The sequence below is a fragment of the Solanum lycopersicum genome, chromosome 8 (genome assembly GCF_036512215.1).
Source record: "Solanum lycopersicum chromosome 8, SLM_r2.1".
In the NCBI taxonomy this organism is placed as follows: Eukaryota; Viridiplantae; Streptophyta; class Magnoliopsida; order Solanales; family Solanaceae; genus Solanum; species Solanum lycopersicum.
In genome coordinates, this window is record NC_090807.1 from 64,193,659 (window position 1) to 64,217,278 (window position 23,620).

Below are 23,620 nucleotides of genomic sequence, written 5' to 3' on the forward strand. Positions count from 1 at the left end.
TGAGAGGACTCATTTGTGGAGTTTTTCGCCTTATTTTCGTTTGCAGTTTTAGTTTTTATCATTTGCTCAATTTGTCAAATAAACAAAGCTTTTTTCAAACTACATTGTTGTATGCTGCAGCAAAGTGCAAGTTTGAGTTAGTCCCTTTATTAATTCTTTTGAGAGTCTATAGAAGTTGTGACAAGAAGAATGAAGCACTAAAATTAAAGAGATTCAGTTTCTATGCTATAGATGTAATTGAAGATCGATGGAATAGAATATTGAATTTAAATACTTGTTTATTCATGATGTCTATTTGTTGTTTGAATTTTGAGAAGTTTTGACCAAAGTCAACATTTTTTGGGTTAATAAACTCGGAATGGAATTACAACTGTTCTGTTAGGATCGACTAGGTGATTTTTGACTTAGTTAGATCCTTGGTATTGGTCAAATACATTCATTTTGCTAGATTCGGAAGGTGATTTTTTACTTAGTTTGGATGGTTGGTATTGGTCATATACATTTATTTTGTTAGGCCGGGAAAGTGATTTTAGACTTAGTTTGATGGTTGGTATCAATCGGGTACATTGGATTTGCTCCTTAAAAACATCTACAATACAGACGTATTTGAGGGTGGTCAGAGATTGTTGAATCGTTTTGAGAGGAAGATTAAATCTAACCAATAAACTTCATATACAACTTCACCACCACAAAAAATTACGCCATTTGAGCATTGAACTCCTCTAGAACTATGAAAATAATTAAAATTTGTGTTAACTATTTAATGGAGATCAAAAGTAAGTCCTCAAAGAAACTGTTTTACGAGATTATTTAAACCCACTTCAAACATTTAATATAAAGTTAAGACCATTTTATTAGTATAATTTTATCTTAATGAAAGTATTTTAATCATTGAAGGATATATATAATATGGTTCCTAATTCCTATATGGAAGCCAGTTATATCGACATATCAAATCAAATGATAAGATGAGGCACCTAGTCATTGATGAGTTGGACAAATTAGGGCAACACGTAACATAATATACTTTAATTTTTCACACGTTGGGAAAGCAATCCGGAGCGGAGCCAGAATACTGTTAGGGGTTTCATTCAAACTTCCTTTAACAAAAAATATTACTATTTATATATGATTATTATAATTTTTTAATATAGTAAATGTCGAAATTTTTTGATTAGTTGATATGTTTATTTTTTCAATTTTTAAATCTCTTATTAAAAATCTTAACTCCGTGTCCTTACTTACTATTTGTTTGTCTTAATAAATTGGCCTTATTATATATGATGTGCTATCTCATGCATGATTCATGTTTTACGAACAATAAAAAATCTGAGAAAATGCTAAATTAGTAATACAATCATTTTCGTTTATTATAGAGGTTTTATTTAATTTTTTCAAGTTCCTTTTAATTTTTATTTTTTTTTAGGAATAAAACATGTAATTTTACAAAATTAATAATGTATAAATAACAAATTTAGAAATAAATATGTTCCATGAGCTCCGGCCAGATAATTGGAAGTCACGTGTGGTTATGCTTTTCACGCAAAATAGCTCACAAGTCCCAAAATACTCTCTCCCGTTTCATTTTATTCGGCTTATTTTATTTGACTCCTGCACTAAAAATAAGCGTTTTATTTTATTTTTTAATTTAAAAAAATAAAGAAAGATCTTTTTTTCATACTATTCTTATATAAAAAACATATTCTCTATGTCCATGTTATTTGTGATGATCTCTATTTTTAGAATTAAAAACTATAAAAACTTCGACTAACATTTTAAGATTTATTTTTTATCATATTAATATGTAAAAGAATGCAATTTATAATACTTTTCATATAATTTTAAAATATCTAATTTTTTTATTTAAAAATATCAAATTAATATGATTTGATTTAACTTTAAAAATTAGTGTAATTGACTTTCGAAAAATATAACATGACAAATAATACCGAAAAAAAAAGTAATATTCAAAATTTAAAGTTTGGTAAACCTCTAATTATATTTTACTAAAAAAATATGTTATGTTCATAAAGGTCAAGAAATACAAAAACGAAAAGAATAAGATATTTCATTCCTAATGAAGTATGCAAAATAGATTTATGAGACTTATTTTTAATCAAAAAGTCTTACTTCAAATTTTGACAATGATATTTTTGTCGATAATAAAAATTTAAAGATCCTACTTTAAGAATGATATATAACTTTATTAGCAAATATTTTCTTATGATAATAAAATTATATTAAAATATGGTAAAAAAGAGATTTTCTTAAAATAATTTTAAAAAAAAGTAAAATAAACAAATTGAAGCAGATTAATCAAATCTTTGATCTTTCTATTTGTATCCTCTCTAACAGTGACTACATAACTTCATAAATATCTTTTCCACCTTATTTGTCTTTTAATAAAATATTTGTTAATTAAGGTTCATTTTGCACCACAATATTTTGCCACCTAAGACCATGATACTTTTTTTGGTTGTATGTATTTGAAACTTTAATTAAAATACCCTTTTCTTTTGTTCACTTGTTTCTTCATGATTTTTAGTATTCTCCCCATTGGTAGAATATGCCCAAGAAATCCTTTCTTTTTTTTTTGTAGTTGACAAGGGATTTTGTCAATCTTGAGTTTTTATTTTATTTTTTGTCAGCAAAGTTCAAGATTTTTGAGACCATTACTAATTTTGGGGATTTAGTTGGTTTCATTGGACAAAGCTGTCTGGAAGTTAGTTTAAAGACAAGAAAAAGGCTTTGTTTTTGTAGTGTGTGTGAAAGAATGGAGCTGAAATTGGTTGATTCCAAGTCATTGTTTTTGTGTAATTTTGAGCTGATGAAATCAAGTTCATTTCTTGACACAAAGCTAAGGTTTGGTCTCACTGGGACTCATAAGTTATGTTCTTGCAGAGGTAAATTCTCTAATGTGAAAAAAATTTCTTTTTTTTGTGTGTTTTTAGTGTTTATCATTCATCATTGTATGTTCTGTTTAGATTTTGGGATTTTTCTAAGTTTAATTTGAAGATCATAAGGCCAGCTCCATGTTCTTACTATATGTTGTTCGGACTCTCCAAAATAATGTCCTCTGAAAATGCACTACTTTTAGAGGATCCAACAGGGCAGCTATTAATATTCTTGAAGAGTTCGAGTAACATAGCAAAGAAGGGGAGTAAAGTGCAATTTCACAGTTTTTTTAATATTATATGAGAGGATCTTTATAAGCTTGTACATGTTTACCAAGTCTATTCCATTTGAGTCATATTTGCCTTTTTGAGGTTTACTAATCTTGTCTCCAGCAGAAAATGTAGAGAAGTTGTTCATTAGAAAGCGTTTTTCTTAGTTTTTATTTCTTATAATATTGGATTTAGACGAGTTTAAGTGGAGTGACATGGATGATGAGGATTCATATAGCTCCCCCACCTTGCTTGGGATTGATGCGTAGTTGTTGTTGTAGTAGAACAACGTACCATGAGTAGGTACAAAGTGCATCTTTACTTAGAGGGTTACACACTTGCTGTTTCAATAGGCAAGACAGACATGTTTGCGCGTGCTACAGAACGTAGTGCTTAGATCTGAGACGATAACATTTAGTATGGTAATACCAGAAATAAATGATATCAGTTTGAGAGATGTTTGGGATTGAGGTGTACGTAGTTACTTCTTCCGATATTGATATAGGCTTTTGCCTGTTTTAAATCCAGGTGTTGTACTCAAGGCTTCTCGTTCAAGTGCTTCTTATGATGCTGCAAGTTCAGTTAGCAAAGAAAATTTTATACTCGACGAATTTTCCTGTAAGATAAATGGTAAAAATTGTTCAGGACTGTATCTTAGAGATGTAAGAGTGCTTGATGCTTCTGATGATGAATATGGAGGAATACTCATTAATCCACAAACACTACCGTCCAATCCCAATATATTTGCATCTGTACTTCGTGAATCGCTGTCTCACTGGAAAATGAAGGTACTTCCAGAGCAGTAATCAACATATTGACCTCTCTTTATCTTTATGTAGAATTCCACAACTACATTTACCTTTATGTTGTTTACTGATTATCTCGAGGAAACTATTGCGTTTTCATTTTCTGGCTTGTCCTATTGCCAAAAGGCTTGTGATTGGAAACGAATGGTTTCACCAGTCTGAGTGTTTCTTCAGACATAAATATATTATTACAGTTCATGGAACACCTACTTTCTAATTGACATTGCACGCTGCAGGGGAAGAAGGGAGTTTGGCTTAAACTACCAGTTGAGAAATGTGATCTAGTTCCAATTGCAGTAAAGGTATTGACTGTCAATAATATCCGAACACATAGCTTTTTTGAAGAACAAAGTTTATATCATGTTCCTTTAGCTTCCGATGCTACCTCTTCTTTCAAGCCAAACTCTGAAGTAACTAATTTCGTAGGAAGGATTTCAATACCATCATGCGGAAAGAGGATATCTCATGATGACATATTGGCTTCCCGATGATCCCTGCATGCTTCCTTCTAATGCATCTCATCAAGTTGGAGTTGGGGGTTTTGTGATCAACGACAAAAATGAGGTATTAGCTTTTAAAAAACACTCCTAATTACTATATAGAACATGCCATAATATCACACATATCGCGTCGAGTGCAGTCTCTTGACCTCAAGAAATGATTACTCTAGGTGCTTGTCGTACAAGAGAAACATTCTGCACCAGATCTTTCAGGCCTATGGAAAATACCAACTGGTTTCATTCTTGAGGTATGTTCTTGTTACAATTTTGTTTGTTAACAACAGTATATATAGAAACATGATATCTTTGCTTCAATCCGTGAACTCATTCTACCTTTAAATGCGAATATCAGTCGGAGGAGATCTTTACAGGAATCGTGAGAGAAGTGAAGGAGGAAACTGGGGTAAGTATTTGTAGGAACATATTTTCCGTATAGAAATGTAATCTAAAACGTGTATTCCCTATCTTAACTATGGTTTTTTCTGGTTATCTTTCCAGATTGATACTGAATTTGTGGAGGTTATGGCTTTCAGGTGAGAAACGTTTCTCCTCTATGTCATGATTCCTTTCTTTGAAGAGAAGTCGGTATTTTATCTAACACGTTATTGAATGGAGACCATTATTCAATTTAACATCAGTTCTGCTTCAGGCATGCTCACAATGTTGCTTTTGAGAAGTCAGATTTATTCTTCGTCTGCCTTTTAAGACCCCTTTCAACAAGAATCGCGGTTGATGATCTAGAAATTCAGGCAGCCAAGGTAAATGATATTAACAAAGCCGTCACATTCAAACATTCCCCTCTTTCCATCTCAATGATCGTCATATCCATGTTACATACTTGTATCTCTCCGTTATCAGTACTCCTCGAGTAAAGAAACAATAAAACCTCAAGAACATTAAGAAACAATATGTTGCATTTTCATTCATGGCTAAGCTGCTTGTCTTTACAATGCAGTGGATGCCTCTAGTCAAATTCGTCGAGCAGCCACTAATTCAAGCAGATAGCATGTTCAAAAAAGTCATAGACATCTGCATTGCTCGGCTGGGAAAGCGATACTGTGGATTATCTGTCCATCAACTAGTCTCTACATTTGATGGTAAACTATCCTCCTTGTACTTCAACACAGTTGAAGATTCAGATTCGAACTGTAAAGCCAACTAGCGCCATAATCAGAATTTGCATTGCAATTTAGCTCTCGATATCCTTTTCGATGGAGATGAAACGAGTTAAACACAATATTACACCAACTGATCATCAATTACCTGTATTAGAAAGAACAAGAAAAAAGTCAGGGAGTTTATATATAGTGTATATATCTTCTGCTGAGGACATGGGACATTGTATATATGTAACATCTATATTTCTTATCTTATGACTAATTTAGCTTCTAAGTGTTTTTCTGCCACTTCACTAGTATCTTTCTTTGCTCTTATTATGGCGTTGGGACTTGAGTGAAGTTTCTTTGAACGCTCTTCGTCGAAAAAATTATGAGATTATAGAAGATCATATGATGTATATAGGTTAATTCATATACATATATATTAAATCTTGAGCACTCTTGGTGAAAATTCCGCCATTGTTTTTATGGAAACATAATCTTAATATTTTATGTATTCGTTGTGTTTTATGTATAATATTTTTTTTTTATGTGAAATCAATAAATATTATATATAAATTAGTAAGATACAATGATTTTGATATAAACAAAATTAACCTTCATCAAATCTCAAGTCATTCTTTAAATTAATAAATATCATTTTATCGATTAAATAATATCTCTATAAGATAATAAATTTTATGATTCCACCTATACTAATGTATATAGAGGTTTTACTGTACTTAGGTTCGCAAAAATATAGAGCTCCAAAAGAAAGAGATAGTATTAAATATATATAATAAAGTAATTAGTTTATAACAAATATAGTTATGTTTTATTTACATTTAAAAAAAATAGTTAAAAGTCACAGAAATATACAATGGCTATGCATTATGATACACTCAATTTTCTTTATTGAATATAACTTAGCTATACATGAGTTATACAGTAACTATACATTATAATACACTCAAAAAGCAAATGTGGTTTAATTATACATAAAGTATACACTTACTATTCAATTCTGACCAACTCAAAATCTCCTCTGAACAATCCTAAGTTTTAGATATAAAACTATCTTAATATTTTGAGTCTTCATATATAATTTTACTAAAATTGATTCACATTTACGGTACGTTAGAAAAAAAAAGGGGAGGAAATTAAGGTTTGAATCGTCATTTTTGGTTTAATTTTGTCCAATATTTTCGAGGAAAAACTACCTAATTCTCTTAAACAAACATCCTAACATTTCTACAAACTCTTATTATAAAGTATCAATATATAACAAATTTAATATCAGATAGATATATTTATACACAGGAAGACTAGATACATCACATAACTATTGGATGCACACATGTGATACATCTATGCCCTCTCAGAAATAATTTGTAATCATACACATAAAATGGATACATCAAGACATTATTATATATGTTCGATACATGAAAATGATACTGGATACACTTGATGAAATTGAATACACAAATACACTAAATATATCAATGTAAATATAATATTGGAAACACAAATATATAAAGTTGTGAAACATGGATACAGACAAATACATAATTATCGAAACTATTGATGTGTTTGGTAATTAGCACACATACTATTATGCTTTATAAAAGTTGATCTTCTATTTTGCTATAAAAAACTTTTTGGAGTAGGAGTTTGTAGGTTCTTTTTTGTTGTTTTGAAGTTTTTTTAGTATCTTACATTAAACTACTCAAATTTTCATATTAGTAAATAATTTTTTTATAATCAAAATCCAAGATATCACATTGTAAACACATGACTAACAATCTTATTAAATTGTATTAAACCTTCCTTATACAAATAAGTTTTTATATCTCATAAAAATACTATATTATAAATCAGATTCTGAAAGAAAAAAAAAATTATTCTTTATCATATACACACAATCAGTTACTGTTCTCATTTAATTCACTATTACTTGAGTACTACTTACTAATTTCAAATTATTGTTAGTTCATTCGTATTGATAAACATTGAAGCATAAACAGTGAGTATGAAAAAATGATTGCGACATAATGCACAATCACGTTTGCTAAAATAGAAGGAAAAAAAAAAGTTGAATGTCTATGTTCTACTTATCCAAGATAAATGTTTAATTTGTGAGGCACGTTTATGCAAAAAAAAAATTGTTCCAAAAGGCAACAGAGTTCAAAAAATATTGTTTGATACGTTGATGGTATTTATCCAAAGTTCTTGACTCAATCTTTCTTACTGTGGTAAGTTTTTTATATCTAATGTTTTCCACATCACTATTTTTTTGGTTAAGATTATTCTATTCTAATTCTTAATTTGTTTTGTTCAGGTGTTATTCAATTGAAATTTCAAAAAGATTTGGAGTATTTTGAAAGTTTTTACTTTGATCACATATCCTCCAAAAAAAGACATATTATACCTAGGTTAGTGTTTTGGGTTATTTGAATTTCTTTTGTTCAAGAGATAGGATTTTCTTTCAATCAAAATTTTTCACTAGTATCTAGTTTAATAGTTCGAATTGTTTGGATTTTATTTTGTTCAAGTATTATGTTGTAATAGACTATTTTATATATCATTTGTCAAACCTGTCTTTTGATGTGAAATAATGCCAACTTTTTGTTCTCACATGATTTCAATAAGATTTGCTTTTACACTTCTAACACTTCCAAAGTCTTAAGTCTTAGACAAAACCCAACTAATTTTAGATTATGTTTCCCACACATCACATCTAAAATCAAATTAGTCAAGTTTTAATTCGGATATAGGTCCTAGAAATAAGCGCTTATCTTATTGGATGAGTTTACTTATTTGTCTCAGTCTCATATCGAAATGCTAGGTTAGGAGCTCCAACGAGAGTGAACCAAAATTAAAGCTAGTAAAGTCATTATTTAGGTTCGCAAAATTATAGAGCTCCAAAAGAAAGAGACAATCTTAAATATATATATATATATAATAATAATAAAGTAATTAGTTCATAACAAATATAGTTATGTTTTATTTACATTAAAAAAGATAGCTTAAAGTCATAGAAAGTATACAATGCATATACATTATGATACACTCAATTATTTTTTTTAAAAAATAACTTACATATACATGAGTTATACAATAACTATACATTATAATACACTAAAAAAACAAATATAGTTTAATTATAAAAAAAGTATACACTGACTATTCAATTATGACCAACTCAAAATCTCCTCTAAACAATTCTAAATTTTAGATATAAAATTATCTCGATGTTTTGAGTCTTTCAATATATAATTTGCTCAAATCAATTCACATTTACGGTATATCAAATTTTAAAGAAAAAAAAAAGAGGAGGACAATGAAGCATCAAATGACAAAGAAGGATGAGTAATAAGGAGGAGGAAGCAGAAGATGGAGAAAGAAGGGAGAAAAAGACGCAACGAGTCATCTTTTTTTAAAAAAATTGGATCGAATCGTTATTTTGGAGGTCTCAAGTTCTAAATTCCTTGCCAGCGAAAGCAAGGGGTTTGCCTTCTGGGTCGAGCTCGTCGCACCAGGCTTGCCTAGTGCATGTTACCTCACCTATGTGGTTTGCGAGCTATCGGATAGAAACGGAGTTTTACCTTGTGCACATTCAAAGAATAGCGACAGTAGATTTCCCTAATCATAAAAAAAAAAACTAAAAAAATGATAAATACACCATATGGGCTGATATTTTGTCCAATGTTTTAAAGGAAAAACCGCCTAATTCTCTTAAACAAACATCCCAAACATTTCCACAAACTCCCACTATAAAGTATATCTATTTATGTATACATTAATGGAATATGTCACAAATTTGATACCAGATAGATATACATGTGATACATCTATGCCCTCTCAGAAATAATTTATAATCATACATATATACAATGGAAACATCAAGACATTATTATGTACGATACATGAAAATGATATTAGATACACTTGATGAAATTAAATGCACAAATACACTAAATATATCAATGCATATATAATATTGGAAACACAAATACATGAAGTTGTGAAACATGGATACAAACATAGTTGAACGGGAGAGATGCGAGCGAGAGAGGAAAGAGTTCACTGAAGACAATGTATCTAGAAGCATAAAATATTATAAATCACATTCTCAGGAAGAAAAAAAACCCGCTCTTTATCATATACCCGCAGTCAGTTACCGTTCTCATTTAATTCACTATTACTTGAGTACTACTTACAAATTTCAAGATACTGAAGATTCATGGCGGAGTAATGATCCATTCACCCATTACATTAACTATTGTCCGCATAATATGGTTAACAATGTAGAGTACAATATCAATCATTGGAACAAGCCTTGCCTTTGTAGTGTATTTTGAAGATGTTGAACTTTGGTTGAGTTTACAATTTTGGTAATTTTATTCGTACTAGTAATTCAATTAGTTTGTCTTGTTTGAAAGAGTTTTTTCATTAGATATTAAGACTTTTTTTTTCTTTTTCTTATTAATGTTTAGTATAAGGTGTCCTATTTTTCATATGTTTTCTTTGTGTTTTAGGCCAAGTTACAATTTAAACAATGAAAACGTTTTGTGAGTTAATGTGCAGTAATAAATGTTAATACAATATATGTTTTGTTTATTATCAAGTGTCAAATACTATGGATAAATTGAAGGTCTCCCATCAATCACTAACTATGAACAATTCTAAAATCTTAATGAGCAACGATTAAGATTTTTGTATTGAATCATTCTGATCATCAATTGTTAACAGTACGAAATTCGATCAATTCATTATATTGAATCAATTATTAAGTTTTTTCTAATGAAATTGTAAGTTTTTGAATAACTTTATAACTATATTGAATAATTAGCTAGATACATTGTAAATTTTATAAAAATTAATCGAAAATTCAAAATCATATCAAATATATTAACACATAAAAATATATTTTTATATATATCAATTACGTTTAAAAATATGAAACACACATATATATTTTTTATCTTAGGTTAGAGGTAATTAAAACGATAACAAATCAACCAGCTATAACACCGTGAATGTGGAATGTTTTATCCTTTATTTTATTTTATTATACATAGATATAGTTGTTGACTGCATATTCAAATTATTCCCATTTCTTGTTATATATAAATATTGGTAAATCTAAAAGAATATTCAAAAGTAGTAAAATATTATATTTTTATATTTTAATAGGAATGATGAGTGATGATTGAAAAAGGGCATGTGTGACACATTAAGTTTATTTAAGTTTCTGGCTAGGCTGTAGTCAGCTGCCCTATAATTAGTTTGTTTCCAACGGTATTCGCTTTTTTATTTAACTAACCAAATTTCTCTTTTTATTTCGACTCACAATTGTAAACTTTTATATATAAAAAAAAAAAATTAAAACGATATTTATAAAATGTCAATAAGTATTTTTTCATATGGTTTAGTTCGTTTGGGTCAATCTTGAATCCCTTTTAATATTTTCTGAATCGGCTGTTACATAGAATTCGCAGGCTATGATACGACAAGATTTTACCTTTCATAAAAAAAAAATGTTAACAAGTTATTTAAATATATAAAATAAACTTTTTAAAAATAAATTTAAAATTTTAATTAAAAATATCATATACTTAATCTAGTTTAAACTTTATCTAAGCTCCATTCCCCCCCAAAAAAACATGGCATTATTTATTCACTACAAGTTCTTTACTTAATAAGAAAATTAAGAAACTTAAAATGTAGTATTATGTCAATAATTTAAAAGTTAATTTGTTTGATAATAAAAGACATTTGAAAAAAATAAAAACTTGAATAAGCAATTGTACTTTTCCAAATAGAAACCTTTTTCTAATTTCTCTTCACAGAGGCAGCTGTGGGAAAATAGAGAAAATATTACTCGGCGGCCACTGCACCCCACCTGACTTTTCCTCATCCTTTCCCCGCCAATCCTTCTCTCTCCGCCGTACACGGCGGCGATCTGAAGCCGCCGCCACCTTTCTCTCTCCGCAGCACTAGCGTCTCCGGGTTTCATCTCGCATCTCGGTAAAATCTGTCTTCATTTCTCAATTTCTCTTCCGTAGACGTATTTCTGTATGTATATGTATATGCGTCTATTTAGCTCAGTTTTGAACTTCCGTTGTCTCTAGCTTCGGTATTTGTTAAAATTACAGTCTGAGTCGATTGATCGTTGCGTTTTTTAACCTCAATTAGCTGTGTTTGCTCTATGTACTAGCTGAATTTTCTGTTAGTTATGTATAATGAGTTAAAATTGAGTGTGTCAAGTGTGTGATAAAGCTAATCCTTGTTTTACTGAATTTTATCTATTTATTTGTGTTTATGAAGTTCAGGTGCTTAGTAATTTGGCTGTCGGCTGCCTGGATATTGAGTGTGATTTGTTGAGAAACATAGCGAGGGGGGCGGTGGAGGTGGGCGAGGTGTGTGGACTACAATGAGATTGTTAAGGTCTAGCTCAAGTTCATCAAAGGAGCAGATAAATGGAGAGAAAAATCGTTCGTTGTTGTATCTTAATGTATATGATCTCACACCTGTAAACAACTATCTCTACTGGGCCGGCCTCGGAGTGTTTCATTCTGGTATAGAAGGTACTAAAGCTTTTTTGTTCTCCTTTAATGTGTATTGTTATGCATATTGTTGTTACATTCAATTTTGAGATGGAAATTACTCAGTGGTTTAGTGTCTTATAATTTGATATTAATCAATAAAGTTAGCCACTTTGACATGGTATGTTATTCTTTTGCTTTATATGACTGTCAGTCACAAGGAAAGAAATCTCGTCTTAATGAGGGGAAAGAGATGTGATGTTCCGCAACTCGAGGACATTATCAGCCTAACTTGAATTGGCAAAACAATGAAGTAATGGTAGGATTAGAGGAGTGCATCAGTCACATAGAAAGTAGTTGTGTGGTCATCAAAGATATATGGACTCTGGATTGGTCGTTAGAGAGACTAGTGTTGTTTGTCATCAAAAGGAAGAAGAAAAGAAGAAATCATCAACCAGACGGAAACCTACATTGGTCGGCACCGCCTGCTGATAGTGGAAGCTATTTGAGTCTACCAATATTGTGGAGGCTCTAATACCATGTGTAAATTTTTCTAGAACACTTGTTGACTTAATTAAGTAACAACGTAAGAGAAGGTGCTTCGTAAATAAGTTCTCTAAGTTGCTCAGACTCCTTCATTTTAGGTGCCACACCTGCGTCGACACGACGTTAGTGTGGGTGTGAGATCCATACTGGATTTGGTCAATTGATTTTGGGTACTTCAACCAAAATCGACGGAGAAATTTGGCCAGAAGCCACAGATTGCAGTAATTAAAACAAAAGCTAGGGTGAAATTGAAGAAAATGGAATAATCTGTACATAGAAAGTTCTATGTAGGGGTGTGCACTATTCGGGTTAAACCGAATAACTTAACCAAATCAAAACGAATTTTTATTTGGATTGGTTTTTTGTTTTGGTTTTGGATTTAAAAAAATAAAAACTGAAAAAAACGATTTCTCTCTCTATATATATATGTGTGTGTGTGTGTGTGTGTGTGTGTTTAGGTCTAGAATTAAGTTGGAGTTAACCACTTTTGTCCTCTTTTTTGTTATTGTCTTTCACGATGATTACATTTATATTTATATTAGAAAGTATATTTTAGGGATTCAATATTATTACTTTGGTTATGTTATTAATAATTGACATAACCGAATAACCAAAATGAAAAGGCCGAATGAGTAGAGGAAAACCAAACCAAACCAAATTTATTTTGGATGGGATTGGTTACACATTTACAAAACCAAAAATCAAAAAATCCAAACAGAATAGGTCAAAACTAAACCGAAAACCGAATGCACACCCCTAGTTCTATGTCGGTCCTTTTCTTTTTATCTCCTTTTGGGATCACTCTCAATCAATATTTTCTCCTCGAAATACCTTGTATGTTTTCCACATAATGCCTCAGAAATAGACATATTACTTTATTTTTGATATTTGAATTAGTTTTAGCCGGATCCCCCCCCCCCCCCCAATATTTGAACCCCTAAATCTTAAAATTTAGATCGTGAAGTATCCGACCTCTACATCCATATCCGTAGCAGACATTATCACCGAGTCTGAGCAACTTAGTAAGTTGTTGGTTTTGTACAATATGGTAGAAAATCAATCTCTAAGCTAAGAAATAAGTATATATTCTATAATGAGAATATTCTAAGGTACCCAATAGAATATTCATAAGATTTTATTTTTCGAGTAAATAAATCTAGACGCGCATTGATCTAGACACATATTCACTTGATGTTCTAGCACTTCCATGTGTCATAATTAGTTGTACTTTCAAGCCTCTTCAATTCTTACCTCCTATATTTTTCCTCACGCGGGGTCCTTGTATTGTAATAAAGGTGATTTCCCTCTTAACTCTGGTTTATCTTTTTAGGAGATCCCTTATCAATCTCAAACCCCTCACATCGCACAGCCAAAACTCTACCAAAAGCATTAGGTTTCTTCGCCACCCATGTAAATCTTTCAGTGGATCTCCCGTTTCAGGTCTATTATATCCGTGGTGAAAGTTCCAATTTAGAGAGTTGGTGAAGGTTTTTCTCTGAAGGTGTCAACTTAAGTAGTTTACATTAGGAACCAACCGGTCTCGTAGCCTACCAGGTAAATGTGCTTACCTGCATGGATAATGGAACTGGCTCAGTGATGGTTAAGTTATGTTATTTCTTAAAAAAAGTTGACATAGTCATACATTATTCGTTGATAAATTAGAGATACGTCTGTAAATACTGTTGACTAAGCTGGTGGAAAGAGGAAATATGGTAGAGCATAATCAGAGCCAAGTGTCTTCTAATTGCTTCTTTGTCCACCTTATCAAAAAGTTGCTTATTTACTTGTAGTATTAAGCTAATCACCAGCACAAGATGGTTTCTCAAATCATTCCTGATTTCTTGTTACCGTAGTGTACACTTAGTCTTGACAGGATCATGCATGTGTTGAACCAGAATAACATTAGGAAAATGCTAACCTAAAAGAACAAAGAAATTTATGTAAGAATTCTAGCTAGGGAAGGAGGAATTGCGGCTTTTGTCTAGATGAATTACAGCAACCTCTCTCTCCCCAATCCGCCCCTGCTTGTTGAATATTAGACAATTCCATTTATAGCAAATTGGTAATTTGATAGGACTATTGTTTAGCCACTAAGATTGCAATCTAATGCCTGAACTCTTGTTTTATATGCAAAATAAATTACTCCTAGGGTTATGTATTGCATTGTAAACCATTGATGATGGCTTCTCTTTCTCGAAATTGTCCGGTCTGTTCTGCTTATGAAGAATAGCAGATCTATGAGTAAGAGCCCTTAGGTTTGTTCAGCTAGTTTAGTCGTTGGGGTTTTATGAATAGTTATCTTGGTTTTCTGCTCTTTAGTGCTTTCTATCCTTTTTTTTTCTCCTGTGTACTTCTTGTTGCATGCAAGTATCTCTTGAATCTGCTCCTTAACTAGATGACTGTCATCAACATACTAGGTGCAGCTATATTTTGAGCATGAACACTCTGCTATGTCAATTTTATCCCAGAAAGGGCACAAAGTTATCTTATAATCCGTAAACCATTTGAAGAAGTGGTGTGTTTGATTATTAATGATTTTTACTTTTACTATAACTAATGTTCCTTCCATTTGTTGTTTTTCTTGCTTTGATGCAGTACATGGTCTAGAGTATGGGTATGGAGCCCACGAGTACCCATCTAGTGGGATTTTTGAGGTGGAGCCACGTAGTTGTCCGGGTTTCACTTTTAGACGGTCGGTGCTCCTGGGCAGCACAGACATGTCTCGTTCAGAAGTTCGGTCATATATGGAACATATTTCAGGAAAATATCATGGGGACAGTTATCATTTGATTGCCAAGAACTGCAACCATTTTGCTGATGAAGTCTGCTCGCATCTCACGGGAAAGCCAATTCCTGGATGGGTGAATCGACTGGCACGAGTAGGTGAGAATGAATGATGAGTTGTCTTAATTGTGGGGCAACTTTCAATTGTGAACCTGTGTTCATCTCCGTCTATTCTTCCTTGTTCTTATCTGCATTACTTTATAATAAAATTGTGACTACCATACAAATAGCTGTATGAATCCTGCAGCATGTTTTCTGGGCTATTCTTGCTAAACTTCTAGCTTGTTTCACACAACTATTTTTGAAGTTTCAGGCTCATTCTGCAATTGCATTTTACCAGAAAGTATTCAGGTTACAAGAATCAGACATCTTCCTGATCATCAAGCCCTTTCAGGTTGGTGTTGACCTATCTCTCTTCACCTTTTTTTCCCAATGAGTAACAAACTTGTCTGGTATTACAGAATGACAATACTTCAGCTACCACATGCTTACCCTGAAATCCTGATTAATGGAACATGATTTTTTGAGGAATTAAGAGTACATTAGGGCTAATCTGATGTCCCACATATGAAAAAATAATCATGGGATGAAAATCTAGATTACTAATTCTCCCTCCGCCCATTTTATGTGAGAGGTGCTTGACTGGGTAGGAGTTCAAGAAATTAAAGATGGCTCTTAGTTTGTTCCTTTTTGGTGTGAACAGAATCTGGGGTGGGTGTGGTGTGGTGGGGGGAATAGAATAATTGGTTGATTGAATTGGCAATGTATAAGCTTGTAAGTTTTTTGATAGGAGACCTCTTATACTTTTGAATGCTTGTAAGTTTGACAACTCAGTATCTCTTTGGAAGCTGAGTTTTGTTTATAAATACAAATGGTGGTTACCTTATCAAAAGAAAAGAAGGCTCTTGACATGTAAGACAAATATATGCGAAGTACCATCCTTTTAATTGAGCGGTGGTGAAAGCTTCACATGTCTTTTCAGTAAGAATGGCTGGCGGTGAGGGTCCCAATAAGTATGTCATTAAGAGTAAAATGGGGATTGTGAAAGAGTAAAGTATCATTCTTTTTTCAGAGAAGGGCCTAAAATACGCTTGAATTATCAAATTTGGTACAAAAGTACCTCCGTTTACCTCTTGGCTCTAAAATGCCCCCGACGTCAACGTATTGACTCCAACTTGTCCAAATTTTTGACAGTCTTCTTCAAAAATAAATTAATAGATTCATTTATTACATGGAACGTTCCTATTGGCTATTGCTAATAGTAAGCTAATTAATTAAATCTCAACCCAAAATCGGGATATACCCACCTACGTAAAGGTGGTTTTTTCTTCAACTTCTTTTTCCTTTTTTTTCTTCTTATGGTTTGAAAATCTTTTCTTCAATCTTGGCTTTTCTCTCTGCTTCTTGAGCTTTAACAACCATGGCTGCTTCCTCAAATGCAGCAAGAAGATTTGGGACGAAAGGGGTATCCGATCAAATTCAAGTCCGACCGCCTAAATTTGACCCATCAATTTCAGTAAAAGGGGTCAAATTTCATTGAGCTGAAATTCTGACCTTCTTTGAAAGGTTCAGACATTTTGACTTTCTTTAACAGACCTTACGTTTTCTTTATCGTCGACTTTATCTTAGATCTCCACTTCTTGATCTTCAAGATCCTTAATTAGCTCAGAAACATCAATAATCTCAGCTTCGTGATCTCTTGTACGCTGCTCTGAACATTCTTCTTGGTATCTTTGTGGATCTGGATGCGAGTTGATGAAGAGTGACAGTGAAATTGGAAATTTGATTCTGGTGATGAAATATGAATATATCCATCTGATGCATTTGAACTGAGAACTATTTGTGGCTTCAAAGACCCGATTGTTTTGATTGTCTTCAATTTCTTGAGAAGCTTTCCTTCATGGTCTTTATTCACTTGATGCAAACCACTAGAAAAGGAAAAAGGAAATAGAAGAAGATGAAGAAAAGGAATCACCTTTAGGTGGGGAGTGTGTGGGTTATAGGTGGATCTGTGTTTTAGGCTGAGATTTAATCAGTTAAGTTCATTCTAACAATAGCCAATAGGAACATGCCACGTAATAAATGAATCTATTATTTTTTTTCCAAATAGGGCGGTAAAATAAGGGCAATTTAGAGACAATATGTTGACATCAAGGGCATTTTAGAGCCAAAAGGTAAACAGAGAGTGTTTTTGATTGAATTCGATAGGTCAAAGGTATTTTGAGCCCGTTTCCGTTCTTTTTTGGATAGACTAAATGGAAGAGTGTCACATAAAATGTGACAGAGGGAGTACAATGTTTAGTTTCTGGCATAAAACTTTATATTACTAACCCGGAGCAGGTAAAATCTGTAAGATATATAAGTCTGATATTGTTCCTACCACTTAAAATTGATTATCTATTGCTTCAGAAATTTTATTTATTGATTTGTCTATTGTTGTTTGGGAATGTTGAAGCTACATTTGATGGTCATCACATGAGTACATGACACATATTTGATCTCGTATATGAGAAAACATGTAGCCATGTTTGTTGAATGTTGAGTATATATACATAAAAATGTAGCTTATTCAGTTAATAAAGCAATTCTGGTGAACTACCCTTTGCATGCTCAGCACTTGGTAGCCCTAAAGTGAGGCCCCAGAAATAGTATTTCCCAATTGTCGATCCACGTAAAAGTCTCATGATTACACATAAATAGTTAGCTAATTGTTCCAACTAATTAAGATGAGTGGATATGTCCAACGAAAGAAGCACTCCTAGATGAACAAAAAAGAGAGAAACTTCTACAGCTATAAAAACCATAATCTTTCCTCAGTGTTGGTTACTCCACATTTTAATCTCATCAATGTCAACACTCTAGAGATTTATGATACCATTTCAACTTAAAGGAATTATTTGTTGACTATAATAGTATCATGATGGATTGGTTGTAGTTGCGGCCCCGTTTGTTGAATTTGATATCTTTTGTCCCATCTTTCATTTTCTGTTCCTTTTTTGGGGGTGATTTCTCTGCTTTGGAGTCTCTGTGAATGAGGGGTTCCTAATATGTTTGGTCCCAAAAGTTAAGCCAATTAGGTTGAAGTCAACCTCAGTTGGACATGACCCGGATTGCTTAGTCACATCAACTGAGTAACAATACTCAAATCAGTAATTATTTGTTCATCCCTCTGCCATGCTAATTTCTGTTGTTTTTGTTTTCTTCATGTCCTTTGACCAAATAAAACAATTAACACTCTGGCTAAGTGGTGTTTCCTAAGAGGTTGATGAAATGACGCAGAAGTTTGATTGTGTATTTGTGTGGTGAACAGGAAAGTCTTATGTCTTTTCAGGCACATTCTATTAACGAATACACATGGAAAGAAATGGGAGAGGAAAAGAAATTTCAAATGAACTTATGATTCTTATATAGTGTCCTTCCATATGAGTCTGCATTAAGAAAATGGATATGGGCTTGACTCAATTCCAATAAAGTAGTGCAAGTAGTGATGATTGTCAAACTATAGCCTATATAGTTAACCAATATGGGATTCTAGCACACTCAACACACACACAAGGATACACATTTGGAGCATGCAGTAATATAACATGGGTGTCCTAACATCTGTGATAAGTTTGCCTCTGCTTCTGATATCATGTCGAGAAAATGGAGCATGGTCTTACTGAACCCTGAACAGAGGCGCAACCAGGATTGATATTTAGGGGTTCTATAATTCTAGGTAGTGACATCAGGTGTTAGTAACTGTGTTCTGAATTTAAATTTTGGACATTTAGTGAATTTCTTTAATACAAATACTGGGTTTGAACTAAAGGTATTGGGTTTGGATGACCCGGCGGCTTAAGGCTTCTCCCCTTGCCCTGAAAGCTATGATCCGGTAGTGAAGATTATAACAGAGTGACCAACCTGAAAACTACTAAAGTTATAGCACTTTTCAGCCTAGTAAAAATTTAGAACTAGGTTATATTGCTTACATTTAGATATGTTATTCTGTCTAGCAAATCTTTTCGGAATGTTTTTGTGCACTTTGATTAATAACCTTATCATTAAATAAAAAAATGTGCTTTATAGCAATATCACATATACATTTCAACCTCGAATTTTCAATTACGAAAAAAATTAGAGAGTACATTAGTTCATGAATCATGACAAAAATTTTATCTCTCTAAATAGAAATAAAAATTGAATTATAGGCTGTATGGATGCAGGTATAGGTTGTAGCTGTACATATGAAGTACCTTAGTCTTAATCTCTATTCTCTAGTAGATATACAATAACTTAAAGTATGAAAGGAAGTTCTTACATGTCATGTTAATATAGACTTTTTTCATTCTTGACTAACCAAAATGCTTTGCAATTGTAGAAGACGGGACAGATTCTGATGCGTCATCTGTATCGGTAGATAGCGAGGGGGAAGACTCTGATCATCAGTTGTTAACTGTACAAAATAGTGATATGGCATTTCTGAATGAAAAACCAGTCAGACTAGCAAAAGAGCTTCTTTGATTGAAACATCTTTCTTCTTCTTCTTCTTCTCCTTTTCTCCCTTCCATCCAATTAATCCAGTCTACTGTTTGGGATCCTTTGGATTGTAATTGTGTGTTGTGTGTGCGCGCTCTCAAGTGTATCTATTTATCTGTCCTTTAAACACATTGTAATGTTCAAATATTCGTTAAGACGTGTGTATTCATGTAGCGTATTTACATAGAACAGTCAACTTCTGGTGTTACTAGGATTCAATGGAATTGCTTTTTCCTCCGACTGTTTCGTGTTTTTCCCGTTGTGTTTACCTTGACATGAATGTTCTTGTATGATATTTTCGAATTCCAAAACGCAATCTTCAGAATTAGCCACCAGTTTTCAGAAGACAATTTTTTGACATGTATGTTTCTACATCCATTTTGTTTTCTAGAGAATGGCAAAATATAATATGGGATCATAGTTAAACTCATTACCTTAATAAATCCCTTGTTTTTTTTCACCCCAAATAACTTTTGGATTAGGTAAGATCTCTGAGTTTTTAATGTAGTAGTTGTTTAAGTTATTTGTTCAGTTGACCTACAAAAGAATGAACCAACCAATCATATGCCCCAACAACACAAACCCATTTTGGATGTTAATTAGACCAAGGCACCTAAAAAGTTTAGTGCCAAATACCTCTTAGTCATCATCCAATGACTAAAGTCTCTAAAGCAACCATAGAATAAATGCATTGATTGACTATTATATGTGGAACAAATGTTAAAAGACTTAGAAGTCTTCCATTTGATGCCCACTCTTTATAACCTGAAAGCCGCCATGCTCACAGAGTTTAATTTCTATATACCGAAAATAAAAATGGAACTGTAACTATTTATACTATAAGTATATATAACAGTTAACTGAAAGGTGACTTCGATACTTTGCCCATTTAACACTTCATGTCTCCAGTCTACAATCTTTAAACCCTTCCCCACTATTCCCTCTATATTTTTCCAACTACAAACCCCCACTTTTTTTTATGGATACTCTGATCTTCATTTCCATGTTCATTATTGTTATACATGTAAAAGCACTAGCAAATTCAACTAGTTATTCACCAATTAACTGTTCAAATGCCTCTGATCTCAACATTCAGTTCCCTTTCAAACTTCAAGAATTTCAGCTACACTGTAAGCAAAACAGGACCATTCTTCACTTCCCATCATATGGGGATTTAGTCATCAAATCCATCTCTTATGATCTCAAGAAACTCGAATTAATCGACCCGAAAAACTGTGTCCCTGAAGTTTTCTTGAATCTGAATCTTACTAACACCCCATTTAGTTATTACTATACCTTGAAGGAGTATCAGTATCTGAATTGTTCAGCTGAAATTTCATCTTCTTTTTTTCAAGTCCCCTGTCTAAGTGGCAATGGACATCATGTTTATGTTGTGGAAACATCATTTGTTGTCCCAGATTTTTGTAACTATGTTAAGACTGTAAGAATCCCATTTTCATATAGTCCTTTTTTGTCTGATAACACTTTTGGACTTGGATTATCATGGAACTTGGAAAATTCTCATGAAGATAGTGTAACAACAGGGCAGTTTAAAGGACTCAATGAGATAGCAAATGATAAAGGTATGTAATTTATCACAAAAAATAAAGTGATTTTTCATTTACGAAACAAAGAAATGTGAATTTATTGCGCGATTTTTATTTTTCGAGTGGCTTTTCTGTTACAAAACAAAGGAATATGATTTTTGTTATATGATTTCTTCGTTTGAGAGAATTCAAACTCCGTTGACCTGAGTCAAGTTCCTGATGTCTAATGGATTGACCAGTTATATTAATTTATTACGCTCCCGTTTGATCATAGATTTTGAAGTTTAAACTTGAAAATTTGAGTTTTTCAAGTTGTGATTTTTGGAATTTGTAAAGTTGTGTTTGAACATGCATATTACTTGGGGAAAATGGTTTTTTTTTCCAGTTCAAGTCTCGAAAACCCAAAAATTGATTTGACCTAGTTTTTAGGAAACTATGAAGATCATCAATTTTCACGATCAAACAAATATTTATTTATAGATTTTCAAGTTGGTCTCTTGGGGTTCGGTTGTATAAATCTTCCTATTCATTATATCGTTTACACCGGCTAACTCAGAGACTAATAAGTAATATATATACACAAGTCAGTTTTAATTTCAAGCATAAAATCATTTTTCGACTTGTTCGTTATTCTTTTATATTTTAAACTTATTAAAGTGAAATTCTAACTTCGTTATTTGTTAACCTACCACAATTTAATTAAGTTTTTGAAAATTTAACAATGTTGTTAAGTCCCTAATTCTGTTCTTTCTAATTTGCAGCCTTGGGGTGTATTGTCTTGTTCATGTTTATAGTGGTGATGCTGCTGAAGTTATCTCAATATTCTAAGAGAGTAGAGGAAAAAGTGAATCACAAGGAACCTATCATTTTAGGGAACTATGAAGCTTTGGACAAAAGTGTGATAAAATATTAGTATTCAGAATCAAAATATGTCACAAATCTATGTGGAAACTTTTGGTGGGCTATTGAATTATCTTATTTTAGGATTAGGGGTATATTAGGTATGAAGAAAATGTTTTCCATACTGTTTAAGTAAACAAGTGATTTTTTGTTTTACTTATTGTTCAACACTTAAGTAAAAATATATTAGTTTATAAATATTTATATTGAATCTAGATAAATATTAGCAGTTGCATCGAAATATCTTTATAATCTAATTAGTTTGACTTGCAATGTTTATGAAGATATCTCAATGATTGAAGATAATATTCAAAATTAATATATGATTGATTCCAATTAAAGTGATTTAAACAAATTGACAAGTAGGAAATAATTATAAAATTAATTGCATATAAAGTTTAATTTTAGTTACAGTAACTATATTTTTAAAAATAATAAAATTTTGAAAACATGTTAATTATTAGTGTAGTAGGAGATTGGCATTGCCAAAAAACTATTAAGATTATTATTATTATTATAACAACAACAACATAATTATTTATATTCTACTTATACTTTACATCAATGTTTTCCCAAAAAAAAAATAAAAATTGCCGAGTCTCAAGGCGACGTATTACGAACGTTTTGAGTGCAAATTGAAGACGTAGATTTATAGGGCGTGAGTTTTAAAATTTGAGGCGTAAGCTCCAAAGTAAAACATAAGCCCCGAGCATAAAAGCGCATGTCTCGAGCGTGTATTTTTTTTAACCCTTTTTGCTTTAAATCATATTATTTATTATTGATATAATGATATTTTTTCAAATAGTAATTATAACACATTTTCTTTTCTCCAGTGTTGGTTATTAATACCTTTCTCAAATGAAAATCATAATATTTTTTCTAATATATCACATTGCATTAGAAACATAAGTCCCTAGACCAAGTGTAAGTCTTATGGATAATATATTTAATTTATAATTTTATTACTAAGAAAATAAGTAAATGTAAAATTTTCACGGTGAATGATTGTTACGTATTATTTCATAATATATCACATTGTACCATATTGTATCATATCATAATATATTGTTTTTATAAAAATAATCATTATATAAACGTACAAGAAAAATTGGATATATAATAAAGCTACTATTAAAATATTTTTATAAAATAACCAATAAAGATAAAATAAGAAAGAAATAATAAAATAATGATCCATCGTCACACA

The 23,620-nt window shown here is 31.8% G+C and overlaps 2 protein-coding genes and 1 long non-coding RNA gene across 10 annotated transcripts; all 3 read left to right on the forward strand.

Annotated features, from left to right (window-relative positions):
• Positions 1-2,401: 2,401 nt before the first annotated feature.
• Positions 2,402-5,876, forward strand: LOC101266964 (nudix hydrolase 8). Its single transcript, XM_004245755.5, has 9 exons — positions 2,402-2,903; positions 3,693-3,952; positions 4,207-4,272; positions 4,397-4,534; positions 4,641-4,718; positions 4,823-4,873; positions 4,969-5,003; positions 5,120-5,228; positions 5,426-5,876. Exons 1-9 carry the CDS (start codon positions 2,774-2,776, stop codon positions 5,630-5,632), a joined length of 1,074 nt encoding a protein of 357 aa, XP_004245803.1. The 5' UTR covers positions 2,402-2,773; the 3' UTR covers positions 5,633-5,876.
• Positions 5,877-11,347: 5,471 nt separating this feature from the next.
• On the forward strand, positions 11,348-20,206 carry LOC101265568 (deSI-like protein At4g17486). Of its 8 annotated transcripts, none has more exons than XM_069288594.1 (6): positions 11,348-11,600; positions 11,901-12,160; positions 15,260-15,547; positions 15,756-15,842; positions 16,891-17,014; positions 19,809-20,206. In XM_069288594.1, exons 2-5 carry the CDS (start codon positions 12,007-12,009, stop codon positions 16,986-16,988), a joined length of 627 nt encoding a protein of 208 aa, XP_069144695.1. In that variant the 5' UTR covers positions 11,348-11,600; positions 11,901-12,006; the 3' UTR covers positions 16,989-17,014; positions 19,809-20,206. The 8 variants fall into 8 exon arrangements, with proteins under 8 accessions (XP_069144695.1, XP_069144696.1, XP_010325508.1 ...); XM_069288595.1 differs by having other exon boundaries at positions 15,762-15,842; XM_010327208.4 differs by having other exon boundaries at positions 11,368-11,600; positions 11,906-12,160.
• A 513-nt stretch (positions 20,207-20,719) lies between these two features.
• On the forward strand, positions 20,720-22,646 carry LOC104644271 (uncharacterized). The gene is made up of 2 exons (XR_011211315.1): positions 20,720-21,549; positions 22,275-22,646. It is a non-coding gene; the product is annotated as an uncharacterized lncRNA (long non-coding RNA).
• Positions 22,647-23,620: the final 974 nt, after the last annotated feature.